General features: G+C 51.6%; 1 protein-coding gene across 5 annotated transcripts in view; it reads right to left on the reverse strand.

Moving 5' to 3' along the window:
• The window catches only part of PLA2G6 (phospholipase A2 group VI), a 64106-nt gene extending 49398 nt beyond the window's left edge, over positions 1 to 14708 (reverse strand). For 3 of the 5 annotated variants that reach the window (XM_023222033.2, XM_023222037.2, XM_023222035.3), the window contains exons 1-2: positions 14521 to 14708; positions 1976 to 2229 (exon numbers count right to left, since the gene is read on the reverse strand). In XM_023222033.2, coding sequence (XP_023077801.1) covers positions 1976 to 2184 — 209 coding nt within the window. In that variant the 5' untranslated portion in view covers positions 2185 to 2229; positions 14521 to 14708. Of the gene's footprint in view, positions 1 to 1975; positions 2230 to 14400 lie in introns of all 5 variants that reach the window. The other 2 variants (XM_023222036.1, XM_023222034.2) reach the window with 2 other exon arrangements.
• Positions 14709 to 17728: the final 3020 nt, after the last annotated feature.

Here is a 17728-nt window from a genome sequence, read left to right on the forward strand (position 1 = left end):
AAAAAAAAAAAAAAAAAAATCCTGTAAACTATAAAGTACCACCGAATAGCTTAGGTGTAGTTAAGAAGCTGCTGGCAAAGGACTGAATACCACTGGGATGGAGGTCTGCCCACACTGGGGCTTAAGCTGGCTGAGACAAATCTGGAATCCTGTCAAGGGATTTTACAACTGACAGAACTTGGTGATTCTTGGTGCGTGGAGGTTGGTGGTATCCCCAGGCCTGTGTATCTCAAAAGTGGGGCTGTGCAGCTCTCCAAGGAGTGGACCCGCTGCCCTGGTCAGCTGTGCCTGCAGTGGGGCTCTGGAGTTGCAAGTGCAAGCCTGCCCCATCCAGGGTCAGTCCTGATCGAGTCCAACTGGAGGGCGGTCCGCTCAGCCCCATTTGCACTCAGAATCTGGAACAGCCCCGCTGTGTTAAAACTGGTGCCTGGACTGGCCACTGAGCTGCATTTAGCCCAAGCAACTGCTGTGGGTGCCTCTGCCTCAGGTTCCTTGTGGAGTCAGGCTCTGAATTCTCACCTGATTGGATGGAGCCCTGATACCTGCCTTGCTCTTCTGTTGGTGGCAGCCCCTGGCCCCCAGCCTGAGACTTTCAGAGACCCCTCCTGCCATGCCGCTTCAGTCGGAATGAGTCCCCAGCTGCCTCCTTCAGTCTCACTCTCACCAAAGCCCTGCATGCACCTGGGATCCAGCCAGAGCCACCTGCCAGCAGGCTCACACCTCCACACCTCTGCATGGCTGGAACGACCTTATCCATTCTGTTCTACCACAGAGGCTCCTCCTCACTCTTCCAGATGCGGAGTAGCTCTCAATCCCCTCCTTGTGATCCGCACTGTTTCCTAGGCTCTCCCTCTGTCAGAGCACCCCTCAAGGGGTGCTATGATGCCTGTTTGCACGGGGCCTCCCCCACCAGACTACACATTCCTTAAAGACACAGGGCATGTTTGTCATCTCACAGGGCCAGCCAGGACTGGCCTGGAGCCCAGGACTCTGGAGACACTGGAGGTGCTTGGTGCATGCTGAATGGATGGCTGACAGGACAGCCAGATGGATGGGTGAGCGGAAACAGGGATATCTGTCTGAGCCCAACTAGATGCCAGTCTGCCAAGCGCTGCTGGGGCCTGCATTTGGAACCTTGGCTGCTTCTCCCCTTTTCCCAACCAGCTCTGCCATCGGCCTGGTTCCCTCAGCCCTGTCCTGGCTTTCGAGCCTTCCCTTCGGGCCCAGGGGAGTCCCAGCATGCCCCAAGAGGCGACAGCTCTGTTCGGCCCTCTGAGCAAACCCTGGGCAGCCCCTATGAGAATGGCCAAGCCCTTAAAGAGCCAGGGCTAGGCAGGTCGCGGTGGCTCACGCCTGTCATCCCAGCACTTTGGGAGGCCAAAGTGGGCAGATCACCTGAGGTCAGGAGTTCAAGGCCAGCCTGGCCAACATGATGAAACCCCATCTCCACTAAAAATACAAAAATCAGCTGGACGTGGTGGTGGGTGCCTATAATCTCAGCTACTCAGGAGGCTGAGGCAGGAGAATTGCTTGAACTTGGGAGGCAGAAGTTGCAGTGAGACGAGATCCTACCACCGCACTCCAGCCTGGGCAACAGAGCAAGACTATCTCAAAAAACAAAAACCAAAACTAAAGAGCCAGGGCTAAAGGTTCTCCTCATGGGCCTTATCTGACGTGGCCCCGTCAGTCTCCCTGTCCTTCCTTCTTCCCTTTGTCCATACAGGTCGAGCCTCCAGGCAGGAAACAACCCAGGCTCCCAGCCCAGCCTCATGCTGCTGGACACTGACGGGCCAGACGTGTGCAGTCTTGGAAGCCTTTCCCTCTGGTCTAAGAGTATAGTCTCTCCTCTCTCCCACCCCTCGCCAGACCCCTCAGATAGAGACCCAAAGAAGCTGCTTCTTGGCCAACTAGACCTCCAATCTGAGATGTGGAGGAGTCAAAGGAGAGAAGTATGTTCCCGCTGAGCATCACCCACCGGAATCCACTCTGTGGGCTCCTGGGGTTGACCAGGACGCAGTCCCAGGTGCGGTTAGGAGTGTTCTGGAACAGAATCAGCTGCCCTTCCTCCCGAACTCGGTCACTCGAGGTGTAGTCAGCCACAGCCACCTCCTTCACCCGGAATGGGTTAGAGAACAAGTTGGTGACGCCACTGAGGGTATTGACCAGGCGGCCGAAGAACTGCATCTTCTGCAGGGCAGGTGGGGAGGCCCCACCGCCTTCCCCCTCAGTCTGGAAGAAAACGAGGTCTCTGGTCAGCCAGGCACGGTCTCCCATGCCAACCTCACCCAGTGTCACGGTTTCCTGCACAGACACCCAGATCGCTCCCCACCAGCCTTGTCCCCAGATCCTGGGCCTAGAGGGACCTGAAAAGGAGGGGAACGAAAGAGAAACGACACTGAATGGGAGGTAAAAGTGACAGAACCCTCAGGCCAGTCTGGGGACCTAGAAGGCTGTCCCCTTGTGCTGCCACTGTACACAGGTGACCTTAACTACCTGCTTCCTGACCCAGTGTCCCAGCAGAGACTCAGTTTCCTCACCTGTAGTGTGTGGTACTGACCAAAGGAGACAGCACATGTGAACATACGTTATAGGCAGTAATGCCCTCGGCAAATGGAGGGTTCTCACTATATAACTTATAGAGAGAACCTTTCAGCCCTCAAAGAGGCCAACATGGACCAGGCACAGGGGCTCACGCCTGTAATCCCAGCACTTTGGGAGGCTGAGGCAGGCGGATCATTTGAGGTCAGGAGTTTCAGACCAGCCTGGCTGGTGAAGCCCCGCTTCTACTAAAAATACAAAAATTAGCCAGACGCGATGGCAGGCGCCTGTAGTCCCAGCTGCTCGGAAGGCTGAGGCAGGAGAATTGCTTGAACCTGGGAGGTGGAGGTTGCAGTGAGCTGAGATTGCGCCACTGCACTCCAGCCTGGGCGATAGAGTGAGACTCTGTCTCAAAAAAAAAAAAACAAAAAAAAACAAAAGAGGCCAGCATGGATCATTTCACTTCCGCAAGCAAAATCAGTGTCCCCCCTCCTAGACACCAAAAGGTGACCAGCATCATGTCACACTCTATCAGAGCAAAGGGATCATCGTCATCGGTCTAAATCCTTTGTTTCCTGCTACCACAGGTTTCCCAAAGAACTCCGAGAGGCAGCACACAAAAGCAAGCTCCTTGGAAATGAACGAACTGCACCTTCTGCGGGGACAGGTCGGGGAGCCCTGCAGAAGGTGCCATTGAAGACTCAGGAGCAGCAGTGTCTGGGTGATGACTTTATGTTGTATATTCAGAGTCATAGTTTCTGCCACAGAAATTGACCCCAGTGTTGATGATGAAATTAGATACCTTGTTATTTCCTAGGTTCCCAGAAAATACACTGCCTTCCTAAGGTACTGTCACCAAAGCCAGGTGCCAATCAGACGGAGGCAACCCTCTGCCTCTCTGCCAAGATGTTACCAGACAAAAGACACTAAGGACAGAGTATGGGGGCCCTGGGGGAGAGAGGACATCTAAGTGAACACTGGGTCACAGCCACATTCTTCCCTGGCCTATGTGCTGAGCACAGGATCAACCCTGGGGACAGAAGGAAGACAAAAGCAAGGGGTCCACTAAGAGGCACACGAAAAGGAAAAAAGATCAGTAAGAATAATTATACTGCCAGGCACGGTGGCTCACACCTGTAATCCCAGCACTTTGGGAGGCCGACTCAGGAGGATCATCTGAGGTCAGGAGTTTGAGACCAGCCTGACCAACATGGAGAAACCCCGTCTCTACTAAAAATACAAAAAATTAGCCAGGCATGGTGGTGCATGCCTGTAATCCCAGCTACTCAGGAGGTTGAGGCAGGAGAATCGTTTGAACCTGGGAGGCGGAGGTTGCGGTGAGCCGAGATCGGGCCATTGCACTCCAGCCTGGGCAACAAGAGCGAAACTCCGTCTCAAAATAAAATAAAATAAAATAAAATAATAAAAGATTATAACAACTCAAGAAAAGTTCGCAGTGTCCTGTCACAAGGCTCAGTGACATCTGTCAATGATGTCTATCTGGAATGTTCTTCCTCGCCTTTTCTGTCTAAGAAAGCCCTGATCCTTCTTCAAATCCAAGCTTGGTTCTCATGGTTCTCACCTCCTTCTTAAAAATGTTTTTGTTGGCCAGGAGCGGTGGCTCAAGCCTGTAATCCCAGCACTTTGGGAGGCCGAGACGGGCGGATCACGAGGTCAGGAGATTGAGACCATCCTGGCTAACACAGTGAAACCCCGTCTCTACTCAAAAAGTACAAAAAACTAGCCGGGCATGGTGGCGGGCGCCTTTAGTCCCAGCTACTTGGGAGGCTGAGGCAAGAGAATGGCGTAAACCAGGGAGGCGGAGCTTGCAGTGAGCTGAGATCCGGCCACTGCACTCCATCCTGGGTGACAGAGCAACACTCTGTCTCAAAAAAAAAAAAAATGTTTTTGTTGTTGTTCTGAAACAGGGTCTGGCTCTGTTGTACAGTGGCTCCATCATGGCTCACTGCAGCCTCTACTTCCTTCCACCTCAGCCTCCTGAGTAGCTAGGACTACAGGTGTGTACCACCATGCCTAGGTAATTTCTTCAAAAAAATTTTTATAGAGGCTAGGCATGGTGGCTCATGCCTGTAATCCCAGCACTTTGGGGGGCTGAGGCAGGCAGATCACTTTAGGTCAGGAATCTGAGACCAGCCTGACCAACATGGTGAAACTCCGTCTCTACTAAAAATGCAAAAAAATTAGCTGGGCATGGTGGTGGACACCTATAATCCCAGCTACTTGGGAGGCTGAGACAGGAGAATTGCTTGAGCCCAGGAAGTGGAGGCTACAGTGAGCTGAGATAGCACACTGCACTCCAACCTGGGTGACAGAGTGAAGACTCAGAAAAAAAAAAAAAAAATTATAAAGACGGGGTCTCACCTTGTTGCTCACGCTGGTCTTGAATGCCTGGGTTCAAGCGATCTGCCTGCCTCGGCCTCTCAAAGTCCTGGGATTACAGATGTGAGTCACCGTGCCTGGCCTAAAATGTTCTTTGATACACCATTGCCAGATGCCAGGTTCTCTCTCCTTGCTCTGGGCTCTCCCTCACTTTAAACACATCTGTACTATCACACCCCAGCACGTTACAACTGCCCCTCCTGCCAGACTGTGAGCTTCGTCATCCTCCTACCAAACACTCTGGTGCATCTTTCTGGCACCATCCTGAAAGCTTTATGTACATTAATCATTTTGTCTGCACAACCACTCTATGAACTGGTTACTATTATTATCCTCATTTTACATATGAGAACACCAAAGAACGGAGGGGTAAACTCACGGGCCCAGGGTCACCCAGCTAGTGGGTGGAGCAGTGAAAGCTGGCGCCCAGCTGGGCTGGCCCAGAGTCTAAGTTTCTCAAAGGCAGCTGCTCGTCTTTTCATCTCCGTCCACAAGCTTGGCTCACAGAAAGTTTGTCAAAACAAAAATTTAACCGAGTAAATATTATGCATAGAAAAAACAAAGACTGATAGAAAACAAACCAAGATAGACTGACAGAAAACATGCCATTGAGTAGATGAGGGTGCTGGGTTTATGGGCTTTTTTTTTTTTTTTTCCTTTTCCTTATTTTCCAGATGCTATGTAAAGCGATTATAGTTTTCAAAGGAAGTAACAGTGTAGGCTGAGCCTCTGGGGGCTGCAGCCGGGAAGATGGGGACCCGTGGGGCTCAGGCCTGGCCTGGAAAAGTGGCAGAGAGGCTCCCCCGAGGATGGGCCTGCAGAGACCTGGAGCGGTGCTCCCAGGAAAGGCAGAGTCAAGAGCATCCAGCACCCATGAGCCTCAGGTTAAGGGAGAAAGCCAATAGGGGTGCAGTGAAATCAGAGAGATTCCACACCCCCAGAGAGTCTCCTTCCTCAATGCCCCAGCCTGCGTCCCCACCACCAGGGCCTGGGGCTGGGGGATGCCTCCCACACACCCACAGCAGTGTGTGGCCACAGAAAGGACAGGCCTGGCTGGCATCCAGCCTTCAGGGTTGGCGGGAGGATGAGATGACGCAATGGAGGGAAGGTGTCTGGGACACAGGCCGACCGTGGGCACACAAACAGTGGCCATTGTTATCACTAGGTGGAAGAAAGGAAATGACAGCCACGGGGCCACATCCTGGAACACTCACAGCATCGCCAACCAGGAAGGCGGCCAGCAGGGAGAAAGTGCTCACACGTGCTTCCTTCTGTCCCCGCCACCCGGACCCCGGAGCCCAGGCTCTTCCCAGCACAGCTGCAAGAGGGGGATGCTGGGTGAGGGCCCCCAATCATGCCTCACTTCGTCTCTCCCCCTGGCTTCTCACAGCCTCCTACCCTTGACCTTCCTGTGGGGTAAACAATCACTTTTCCCTACTGATGACCGGCCCCTCCTGCTCCTCACCTGGGCTTCTCCCTGCACCCCCAGGATGCCCGGGTCACCTGACACAGACCCCACCTCGGCTGCGTCAAGCAGCTCTCTCAAACACCACAAGCAGAAAGACAAAGACCCAAGACCTTTGGTGGTGGGGGTTGACAGTGACAATTCTGCCTGTCCAAGCCAGGCAATTTCCAGGTACCAATTTTGGTCCCCCCCTCCAGGGAAGTCAGGTATTTCTGGCCTTTTTCCTTACCTCTGCTCACCCATCCCCTGTCAAAACCAAGCTCGCCTGCTGGGTTCATTCAGGGAAGACTAACAGAGAGTGTGCTGGTGTGAGGCTCCCCTGGAGGAGCTGAAGGGCGGGAGGAACAAGTATTATTATCCCATCTCAGAGATCAAGAAACTGAGGCCCAGAGAGGCCCCCAGTTGTACATGTTCAAAGGGCAAATTAAGGTAGGGCACAGTGGCTCACGTCTGTAATCCCAGCACTTTGGGAGGCTGAAGCAGGCGGATCACTTGAGCTCAGGAGTTTGAGATTGGCCTGGGCCACATGGCGAGACCCTGTCTCTACAAAATATAAAATAAAATTAGCTGGGCATGGTGGTGGGTGCCTGTGGTCCCAGCTACTCGGGAGGCTAAGGCGAGAGGATCACTCGAGCCCAGGAGGTCGAGACTACAGTGAGCCAAGATTGTACCACTGCACTCCAGCCTGGGCAACAGAGCAAGACCCTGTCTCAAAAACAAAACAAAACAAAGGGCAAATTAAAGCTGATGTCCACCAAAAAAGAAAAACAAACAAAGAAACAAAAAAACCTTGAGTGGGAACAGAGGGAGATTAGAGTCAATGGGAGAATCTCTGATGAGTTCCCTGGAAGTGACTACCTGGGTTCATAAAACAAATATCACTACAGAGACCCAAGCCCGGTCCCTGTTTCTGAGTGCACAGTCCCCTGGGGGAAGGACCGCTAAAGGAGATGACTTCTGAGCTGAACTTTCCAGGAAGAATAAGAGTTTGCCAGCGGGCGAAATGGCGAGAGGCCTTCACAGCGGATGAAGCAGATCAGAACACGGGGGAAGGCAGAGATCGGGGGCTCGCTTGGCCCACCCGTGAACAGTGAGTATTTTCATGGGGACTGGATGGCTCAAGAGGGGAACGTGCCGAGAGGAGGGGCCGTGGCTAGTGCTGGGATCAGTGTGAACACAGGTCACCCGGAGTCACTTGTCCAGCGGGTGCTATGTCAGTCATGCCCCTAGTCATGCCCAGGGAAGCTCCTCTTACGATGAGGAGCCAAGCCCCAGAAGAAGTGCAGTAGAGGACAGGGACCAAGAGGGTCGCTCACAGCGGGGGGTGAGGGAGAAGTCTGTCCCAAAAATCTGGTTCCTCCTCAGGACGCTGGGCAGGTCTCAGGCACAAGAGGAGCGGTCCCTGCCCTCTGGTGGTTGCTGTCTTCTGTCCTCTCCTCCCCTTTGGAAGGTCTGTGTGAAAACTGCTTTTCTGGAGTGAAAGGGGCCTGCGCTTGCGTCCTCCCTAGAAGGCTCTCTCCCATTCCTGCCGGAGCCCCTGCTCATCCTTCAAGGCCCAGCTGCCCACTCAGAATGCTCAGAGCACCAGAGCTCCCTTCCAGCCTGCATGGTACCTGACCCAGCCTGACACCCCTTCATGCCCACTGTACGATGTAAATCCAGCTGCAAGTCTCCCTGCTGACCCTGGCCAGTGGCGCCCCATGACCTCCCAGGGAAAGCCCAGACTCCAGTATCCATGAGAGCTGGCCCAACTCACCCCTCCAGCTCATCCCTCACCTCTACTCCAGCCACGCCGCACCATCGATCCTCCCAGAACACGTCAAACTCACGTCTCAGTGCACCAGGAGATACCGCATATACGCTCCATCGGCTTAGTCCGTCCTCCCCGCTTTCTTAACCTGAGTGTGTGCTCCATAAAGGACAAATGAATAAATCTCTTCTTGTCCATCAAGATTCAGCTCAGGTGCCATCTCCTCTGAAAATTCATACCTGCCCCTCCACCCTGCAGCCTGGTGTGCCTGCCCCTTCTCCCCAGCACCCCACACCACCCAGGGCCCAGCCCACAGGAACATACACCATGTGAGAATGGGGTGCATCTGTTGGCTTGGGCTGCCCACCCCACCTGCTCTGATTTGTTTCCCTAGCATGATGTTCCTCACAGTGGGTGTTTAATAAATGTTTGGTGAATGAATGAATGAGAATGAATGAAGGACCCAATTACAAGCCCACGGGGCCAGCACCACTGAAGCCCTGGACACACTTTATTCCCTTAAAGGTGATAACAGGGATCACACACGCTGTTCCCACTCACTCTGAGCTGCCAGGCTCCTCTCCACAATGGATATGGAAATATCATGCTCAAATCCCACCAGTGGCTAAAGGCCCCCAAGGGGTTCGCTCCTCCACTGGGAGAACCTGTATCCAGCACCTGCACTGCTTCAGGAATGGCCCTAAGTGATCGGACTAATCCCTCCCCAGGCTTCAGTCTGGAAAGTTCAGCTTTATATATAGTCAGGGTGCTTAGGCTGAGCTCACTCCTAGTTCAAGCAGGAAAGACTCCAAGCCTTCTGCTTCCTTCTTGACTAAGCTGAGAGCAAAGGAGCCGGACAGCTGCCCGAGAGGTGCGTGACAGGAACCCACAGGCAGCAGGCCAGGAAGCAGACCTCACAGGCTTGGCCACGTGGGGGATTCCGGGAGCACACACACAACTGCCCAAGGTGGAAATCAGGCCTCACGAGCCCCAGCTGCTGACAACAGGATGTCCCATGATTGGAACAACTGCTGGATGGTCCTGGCAGCAGAACCTGGCAGCAGTGACACCCTCCTGAGCACCCTCCTCCCACCCAATCAAGACAGAGCAGGCTGAAAACTCAGGGTCTGCTCAGAGTGCCAAGCTGCCCTGACTTCCCTCCTGCAGCTCCCACCATCTGTGCCACCCGGCACATGGGCATGCCATCACACACTGGCCTCCAGCCTCTCACAAGGCCACCATGCTTCATGGTTGGCAAAGGGTTTCACGCTTGTCATCTACCTCCAAGCTCACAAAGAAACAGGGAAGGTGCAGCCAGGTGCACACCTGTAATCCCAACACTTTGGGAGGGCGAGACGGGCAGATCACCTGAGGTCAGGAGTTCAAGACCAGCCTGGCCAATGTGGTGAGAAAGAAACCCCGTCTCTACTAAAAATACCAAAAAAAAAAATTAGCCTGGCGTGGTGATGGGTGCCTATAATCACAGCTATTTGGGTGGGAGGCTGAAGCAGGAGAATCCTTGAACCTGAGAGGCAGAGGCTGCAGTGACCCAAGATCACGCCACTGCACTAAAGCTTGGATGACAGAGTGAGACTCCATCTCAAAAAAAAAAAAAAAAGAAAAGAAAAAAGAAACAAGGAAGGTGCGATCATTCTCCCTGTTTGGCATGTGGGGAAATCGAGGCCCCGAGAGAGGAAACGGGGTGGCAGGTGGGGGGGCGGGTGCCTGCCTGTGTCCTCTGACTCTTGAACAGCACTAGGCAAAGGGCTGGCCACACACCAGGTGCTCAATCCGTGGGTGGGAAAACACTGAAGGAACACACGGGTCATGTCAGCTCCCATCTGAGCCTCTGGACATCCAAGGCAGCCTCCCAGCAAAATGTCCCCGCAAATGTTCCCTCTGACCCCAGCTCACTCCAACCTCTTCCCTAAGTTAGTGGGGAGTGGGAAAGGGCTTGATCCCATCCCCTCGCACCCCATCAGCACCCACTGCTGCCCATCACCCACAGGGCACCTGATGCCTCAGCACTGGTTCAGGTGAATTGCCACTTTTTTTTTTTTTTTTTCTGAGACGGAGTTTCGCTCTTGTTGCCCAAGCTGGAGTGCAACGGCACGATCTTGGCTCACTGCAACCTCTGCCTCCCGGTTTCAAGCAATTCTCCTGCCTCAGCCTCCAGAGTAGTTGGGATTACAGGCGCACGCCACCACGCCTGGCTAATTTTTTGTATTTTTAGTAGAAACAGAGTTTCACCATGTTAACCAGGCTGGTCTTGAACTCCTGACCTCAGGTGATCCACCCACCTCCACCTCCCAAAGTGCTGGGATTACAGGTGTGAGCCACTGCACCCAGCCGAATTGCTACATTTAACCCTCCAAACACCTGTAAGAAAAGGTCCAGGTCTCTCCACATTACACAGGAAACTGGGACACAGGTTACACAATCTGCCAGGATCTGAACCCAGTGAGCTGGAATCCGGAGCATCAGGCTCTTAATCCTCAAACTGCCTTCAGGAGAAAGCTGAAAGAAAGTGGCTGAGCGAGGCTTCCTCTACAGGCTCTTGGATTCCAAAAGGCTTGTCTCAAATGCACTGCTGCTCACGTGAGGCAGAGCAAAGTGTCCTCTCACAAAAGGAAAAAGCATCTCTTTCATTCACTCAGCTTGGCTGCACCACAGCTGGGAGCAAACTGCCCCAAAACTGTCACTGGAGCTCCCAAGCACATGAGACAGGGGTGACTTTAAGAGATCTTTGGGCTGGTGGCACGGTACAGTGTGGCCCATGTTATGACTCACTCCACAAATATTTACTGAGATGGATTGTGGCAGGCATTGTTCTAACCGCTGAGGATACAACCGTAAACAAAACAGACCGGTCTGGCACGGTAGTTCACTCCTATCATCCCAGCACTTTAGGAGGCTGAGGAAGGAGGATCACTTAAGCTCAAGACTTTGAGACCAGTCTGGGTAATACAGCAAGACCTCATCTCTACAAAAATTTAAAAATTACCTGGGCATGGTGTCTCTCATGCCTGTAAGTCCCAGCTACTAAAGGTGGCTGAGGTGGGAGAACTGCTTAAGTCCAGGAGGTGGAGGCTGCAGTGAGCTGTGATTGTGTCACTGCAATCCAGCCTGGGCGACAGCGAGACTGTCTTAAAACAAAACACGGCTGGGTGTAGTGGCTCACATCTGTAATCCCAGAACTTTGGGAGGCTGAGGAGGGTGGATCACTTGAGGTCAGGAGTTCAAGACCAGCCTGGCCAACATAGTGAAACCCCATCTCTACCAAAAAATACAAAAATTAGCTGGGTGTGGTGGCAGGCGCCTGTAATTCCAGCTTCCTGGGAGACTGAGGTGGGAGAATCACTTGAACCCAGGAGGCAGAGTCTGCAGTGAGCCGAGATCACACCACTGCACTCCAGCCTGGGCGACAGAGTGAGTCTCTGTCTCAAAACCAAAACAAACAATCAACCAAAAAAACCCCACAAAATCCCTGACATCCTGGAACTTATATTTTAGACAGAGCTACTAATAATAAAGAAGATTAACAGGTAAAATGTATACAAAGGTTTTAGATGCCAATTAACTACTGAGGAGAAAAACCAGAGAATGGCAATAGGAAGTGCTGAGGTGGAGAGTGAAATTTTAGATAGGGCGAGGAGGGAAGTCTTCACCAAGAAATTGATCTTAAATCAATACTTCATGGAGAGAGATGAAAGTCATATGAATATCTAGGTAAAGAGAGCACATGCAAAAGCCCTGGGGCTGGAACATGTTTAGCAAGTTCCAGGAAAAGCCAGGAAGCCAGTGAGATCAGAGAAGCAACAGGGGGCCAGGCGTGTGCCATGAGAGGAGAGGCCACTGCAAAGAGACAACATTTTAACAAGATCGCTCTGGCTGGGTGTGGGGTAAGAAACAGAGAGGCATCAAGGATAATCTCACAGCTTTGACCTGAGCAACTGAATGAATAATACTCCCATTTCCTAAAATGAGAAAGACAGTGGGAGGGATAGGTTTTGGTGAAGGGTAGGGTCAGGGATGGAGAGCAGAACTAACAGGAGCTCAATTCTAAACTCTAAGTTTGAGGCCTGGCATGGTGGCTCACTCCTGTAATCCCAGAACTTTGGGAGCCCAAGGCAGGCGGATCACTTAAGGTCAGGAGTTCGAGACCAGCCTGCCAACATGGTGAAACCCTGTCTATACAAAAATACAAAAATTAGTTGGGCATGATGATGGTGCATGCTCGTAATCCCATCTACTCAGGAGGCTGAGGCAGGAGAATTGGCAGGTGGGAGTTGCAGTGAGCCGAGATCGTGCCATTGCATTCCAGCCTGGGTGACAGAGTGAGACTCTGTCTCAAAAAAATAAAAAATAAAAATAAATAAATAAATAAATACTTCAAGTTTGAAAAGCCTAAGTTTGAGGTGCTGAGTAAGCAACTAGATATTTGAGTCTGTCATTCCTCAGAAAGGTCTGGACTGGACTGGACTGGACTTGGGATATAAATTTGTGGGTTGACAGAACAGAGACGGCACTTAAAGAAGTAAGACTGGATGAGATCACCATCCAAAAATGAGAAGAGGCATTTAAGACATGACCCTATCAAAATCCACTGTGAAAGACACAGAACATATTCTCCCAGGGAGCCACCCTCTACAAAGTGAAGCTTGTAACGCACTCTTCACTATGGCCCCTTACCTGTTGCCTACCTACTTCCCCCAACACACACTCAACAGATGTGTGCAGATACACACACACACACACACACAGTATTTAAATTTCTCCTTTCTGTATCTCTTAGTGATGTCATTCTGCTGAGTAAGAGGGAAACTCCCTTTGGGGGAGTCTGTCATGTAACAAGAAAGTAACCCATGGAAGGGAGAAAAAGTGTCCTAAGCACTGAGACAACAGTAGCAAAAACCTTACACATCAGGGCAACCACACAAGCTCTGGTGTCAGATTCCAGCTTCAACCTCATCGGTGTGATCTCAAGCAACTCATTCGCCCTCTTTTTCTCATGTGAAGTGAGAATATCATTGGCTACACCAACGGTAGCCTAGAACATCAGACAGTTCATAAATATTTGTTAGATAAACGATGACTGAATGAACGGTGAAGAAAACATATACAGAAGAGCCTGACTCACAAGGGGTGATCAACAAACATTGCCAAATGATACAATGAAAGACAAGGGACCTCCTGCTCATCCTTCTCTCCTTGTCTTCTCATTCTATCCTTTTCCCTTTCCATTCCTTTCAATCCTGCCTACAACCCAACAGTAAAGTTATGTATTTGTACAGGGCCATACTGGTTATAAAGCTTTACCTTCTACATTTTCTCATTCAAATTTTGAAACTAATGGCAGCCCTATGAGGGCAGGAAGTACAGTCCCCCGTCACAGATGAGGAAACTGAGACTTGGACAGGCAACAGCTGCCAAACTCCAGGCAGAGACTGTAACAAAAACAATGCATTCAAAAACAAAGTATTCAGCCCAAGGGTGGAGCCTCAATGTTGCCAAACCAAACCTGCCTGACATCCTGTTGGGCGGGTAAGAGGCAGGTGAGGGAAAGACCCAGAAGCTAGGGGGAGGTATATGTTGGGGTCATGTGGGTAGCCCACTAAAAATATGGCCACAGGTCCCCTTGCCCTGTGCCCTCCCTGTCCCACACCCACGGGCTTGCTCCTGGCCCAGTCCCATGATCACCCGGGTCACATGCTCCCTGTCACCAGCTTCCAAGTCATCTGTGGGTGCAGGAGGTGGACACAGGATTGGGAGTGGGAGACTCTGGGGTGGCCAGGCTGAGGGGAAGGAGGGAGCATGTCAGGGGCAGGTCTGGAGGCACGCGAGAAAGGAAAGTCAGGGAGGAAAGGCAGGAGAAGCAGGGAGTGAGAAATGGGTAGATGCACCACGAAAGGTGGAGACCGAGGTGAAGTGGGGAATCAAGTGAAGTGGGGAGCACTTAGAGGAGCACAGAAAGGAAAATGAGGACGGCCAATGGGGCCTAAAGAGGCACTGAGAGTCGGGGAAAGAGGAGAGATGGAATGACTCGGAAAGTTAGGAATATTGAGGGAGACACACGGAGGAGACGAGTACAGGGGAGGAACTCAGGGTCGAAGCTGGGGTCCCTGGAGTCCACAAGTTCGAGATGAGACATGGGCGGTCTCGGGATGGGAGTTGGGGACGCTGGGGGATGAAAAGATGGAAGGTGGGGGCACTCAGGGAGTCACATAAGGGTCAATGTAGGACATGCCTCAGAATCGGAGACACGAGGAAGATCCACAGGGGGGGTCCGGCGGAGATGTGGCAATCCGTGGCGCGGAGGAAGTTGGCGAAGGTACCCCAGGCCCCGCCCACCTGCGAGGTCACTCACCTCGGCTTACTCAGCACTTCTATTTCCTCCCACTTCCGCAAACAAACCGGCCTCGGGCCACGTGATGGCCTGACCACCGCTCTCCGCCAATCACTGGTGGCCCTGCCCCAGGCCTCCTCTAGGCTCCGCCCCCACGCCCGAGGACGGCGGGAGGCGGGGGGGGGGGGGGGGCCCCCATTTTTTTAACTGCCCAATGGAAGGGGCTCCCTTAGCCGAGGGAGGACGAGCTTTCGGCGGGAGCCAATCCTCGGCGGCGAGACGCGGCCATGGCTGTGCGGGGCGGAAGGTGCACGTGACGGCTCCTTGGCAGTCAAGTTGATGAGGGCCAGGAGTCTCACCCTAGTCCGCTCTCCGCCTCCTAAAGCGGCCAGACCCTGGAGTCTGAAGTTACTGTTAATGATTGCTCGTAAAGATAAAAATAAAGGCAACAGAGGCATAGGGCATAACAAGGAGGAACCTGTTTTGATTTTTGCCAGGTAGCCTCAAGCCAGGGTTGGCAGATGTAGCATATAAAAAATACGGGATGTTCAGTTACATTTGAATTTCAGCTAAACAGCCAATACTTGTTTTTCCGATAGAACAGAAATTGAGCATAGCTTTTTTATTTCTCACAACTAAGGCCAAACTCCCTAGGGGAATTACCACATATGTTGTTTTTTTTTTTTTTTTTTTTTGAGACAGAGTCTCGCTGTGTCTCCCAGGTTGGAGTGAAGTGGCACGATCTCGGCTCACTGCAACCTCAGCCTCCCGGATTCAAGCGTTTCGCCTGCCTCAGCCTCCCCCGTAGCTGGGATTACAGGCGCCCGCCACTATGCCCAGCTAATTTTCTGTATTTTTAGTAGAGAAGGGGTTTCACCATGTTGCCCAGGCTGGTCTCGAACTCCTGACCTCAAGTGATCCGCCCACCTCATTCTCCCAAAGTGCTGGGATTACAGGCGTGAACCACCACCCCCGGCTCCTAAATTTTTAACGTAAGTAAAATATACTAAGTTAAGTATCGTGCTAAAAATGTATGCATTGTTGTCTGGTAACACGCCCTGAGCCAGTCTCAGGAAATACCTTAGCACTTTCAGTAGGAACTTGGGCAAATGATCTCTGTGAACCTCAGACACATCATCCAAGAAGTGGGCACAGTAATACAAGGTTGTTGTGACATCTAGAAGTAAATTAGTCCCCATTCGTGCACATAGTGGGATTTCAATAAATGGCAGTTGTTAGGGTTAATAATGCCGATAATGAGGTATGTTGCAGAGACGCCAGGAGACTAGACTTCAGTCACACATCTGCTTCGGACTGAGCAGGTCATGTCTCCTCTCTTCAGCCCACCGGTTTGGTTGGACCTTTTCTTTCCCTAATAATCACCCAACCCTAGGTCTAGAGGAATCTGCCACACTGCTCTCCACTTACGTGGGAAGTATAGTTGCTGGTGTTATTCTTGTGAAAAGAAGTGTGTAGGCCGGGTGCAGTGGATCATACCTATAATCCCAGCAGTTTAGGAGGCTGAGGCGGGTGGATCACTTGAGGTCAGGAGTTTGTGACCAGCCTGACCAACATGGTGAAACGCCATAATTAGCTGGGTGTGCTGGCCATAGTCTGTAATCCCAGCTGCTCAGGAGGCTGAGGCAGGAGAATCGCTTGAACTTGGGAGGAAGAAGTTGCAGTGAGCCAAGATCGCACCACTGTACTCCAGCCTGTCTCAAAAACAAAAAAAAAAGTGTGTTTCCTCCTCAGTCCATCTAAAGATACTACTGCCTAGATAGGGCAGCCAATGCAGATTGCTCAAGATTTAGTTAAGAATCTTCACAGGTTAATGAAATTAACCATCTTAACTAATATCTGTACAGAGCTTCACCAGTTACAAAGTGACTTCACTTCCATCATCTCCTCCTGTCCCCGTTTTACAGGTGAGGAAAGTGTTACTTAAAGTAAGATTTAAAATTTGCTTAAGAGTTTCAGCTTGACTGCGCACAGTGGCTCACGCCTGGAATCCCAACACTTTGGGAGACCAAGGTGCGTGGATCACTTGAGCGCAGGAGTTCAAGACCAGCTTGTGCAACATGGAGAAACCTCGTCTTTACAAAAAATACAAAAATTATCCAGGTGTGGTGGTGCATGCCTCTGTTCCCAGCTAGTGTGCAGGGGAGGCTAGGGGGTTGAGGATGCAGTGAGCCAAGATCGCCTGCACTCCAGCCTGGGCGACAGAGCGAGACCATGTCTAAAAAAAAAAGAAAAGAAAAAAGAGTTTCAGCTTGAAGTGGAGAGAAAAGGATAAAGACTCAGAATTCTCAATGAAAATATCTTGCCCTCCACACCCCAAACAAGCAAAGTTAGAGTGATGGTTATCAAGGAGCTTGCAAAAAAGGCCACGCGTTCCACCCACTGCCAAGCAATCTTTCCTGAGAAAAACCACAGGGGCAACATGCGGTGTCCCATTCTTCAACAAACACCCACCCTTGCATTCAGGATTTTGCAAAGCACATTTGGAAATACAGACACACAGGTGAATCTAAAATGCAGAAAAGGGCCGGGCGCGGTGGCTCATGCCTATAATCCCAACACTTTGGGAGGCTGAGGCGGATGGATTACCTGAGGTCAGGAGTTCGAGACCATCCTGACCAACATGGTGAAACCCCCTCTCTACAAAAAATACAAAAAAATTAGCTGGACATGGTGGCAGGCACCTGTAATTCCAGCTACTGGAGAGGCTGAGGCAGGAGAATTGCTTGAATCCAGGAGGTAGAGGTTGCAGTGAACCGAGATCACACCACTGCACTCCAGCCTGGGTGACAGAGTGAGACTCTGTCTCAAAAAATAAATAAATAGACCAGGCGCGGTGACTCACACCTGTAATCCCAACACTTTGGGAGGCTGAGACACGTGGCTCACGGGGTCAGGAGATCGAGACCATCCTGGCTCACACGGTGAAACCCTGCCTCTACTAAAAATACAAAAAATTAGCCAGGCATGGTGGCATGCACCTGTAGTCCCAGCCACTCAGGAGGCTGAGGCAAGAGAATCACTTGAACCCAGGAGGCGGAGGTTGCAGTGAGCCGAGATCGCGCCACTGCACTCCAGCCTGGGCGACAGAGCAAGACCCCGTCTCAATAAATAAATAAATAAATAGATAGATAGATAGATAGATAATAAAATTCAGAAAAGGCCAAGGGAGGCTGTTTCAATTGTTGGAAACAAAGATCCACAGAAGACA

The sequence above is a fragment of the Piliocolobus tephrosceles genome, chromosome 19, assembly GCF_002776525.5.
Source record: "Piliocolobus tephrosceles isolate RC106 chromosome 19, ASM277652v3, whole genome shotgun sequence".
In the NCBI taxonomy this organism is placed as follows: domain Eukaryota; kingdom Metazoa; phylum Chordata; class Mammalia; order Primates; family Cercopithecidae; genus Piliocolobus; species Piliocolobus tephrosceles.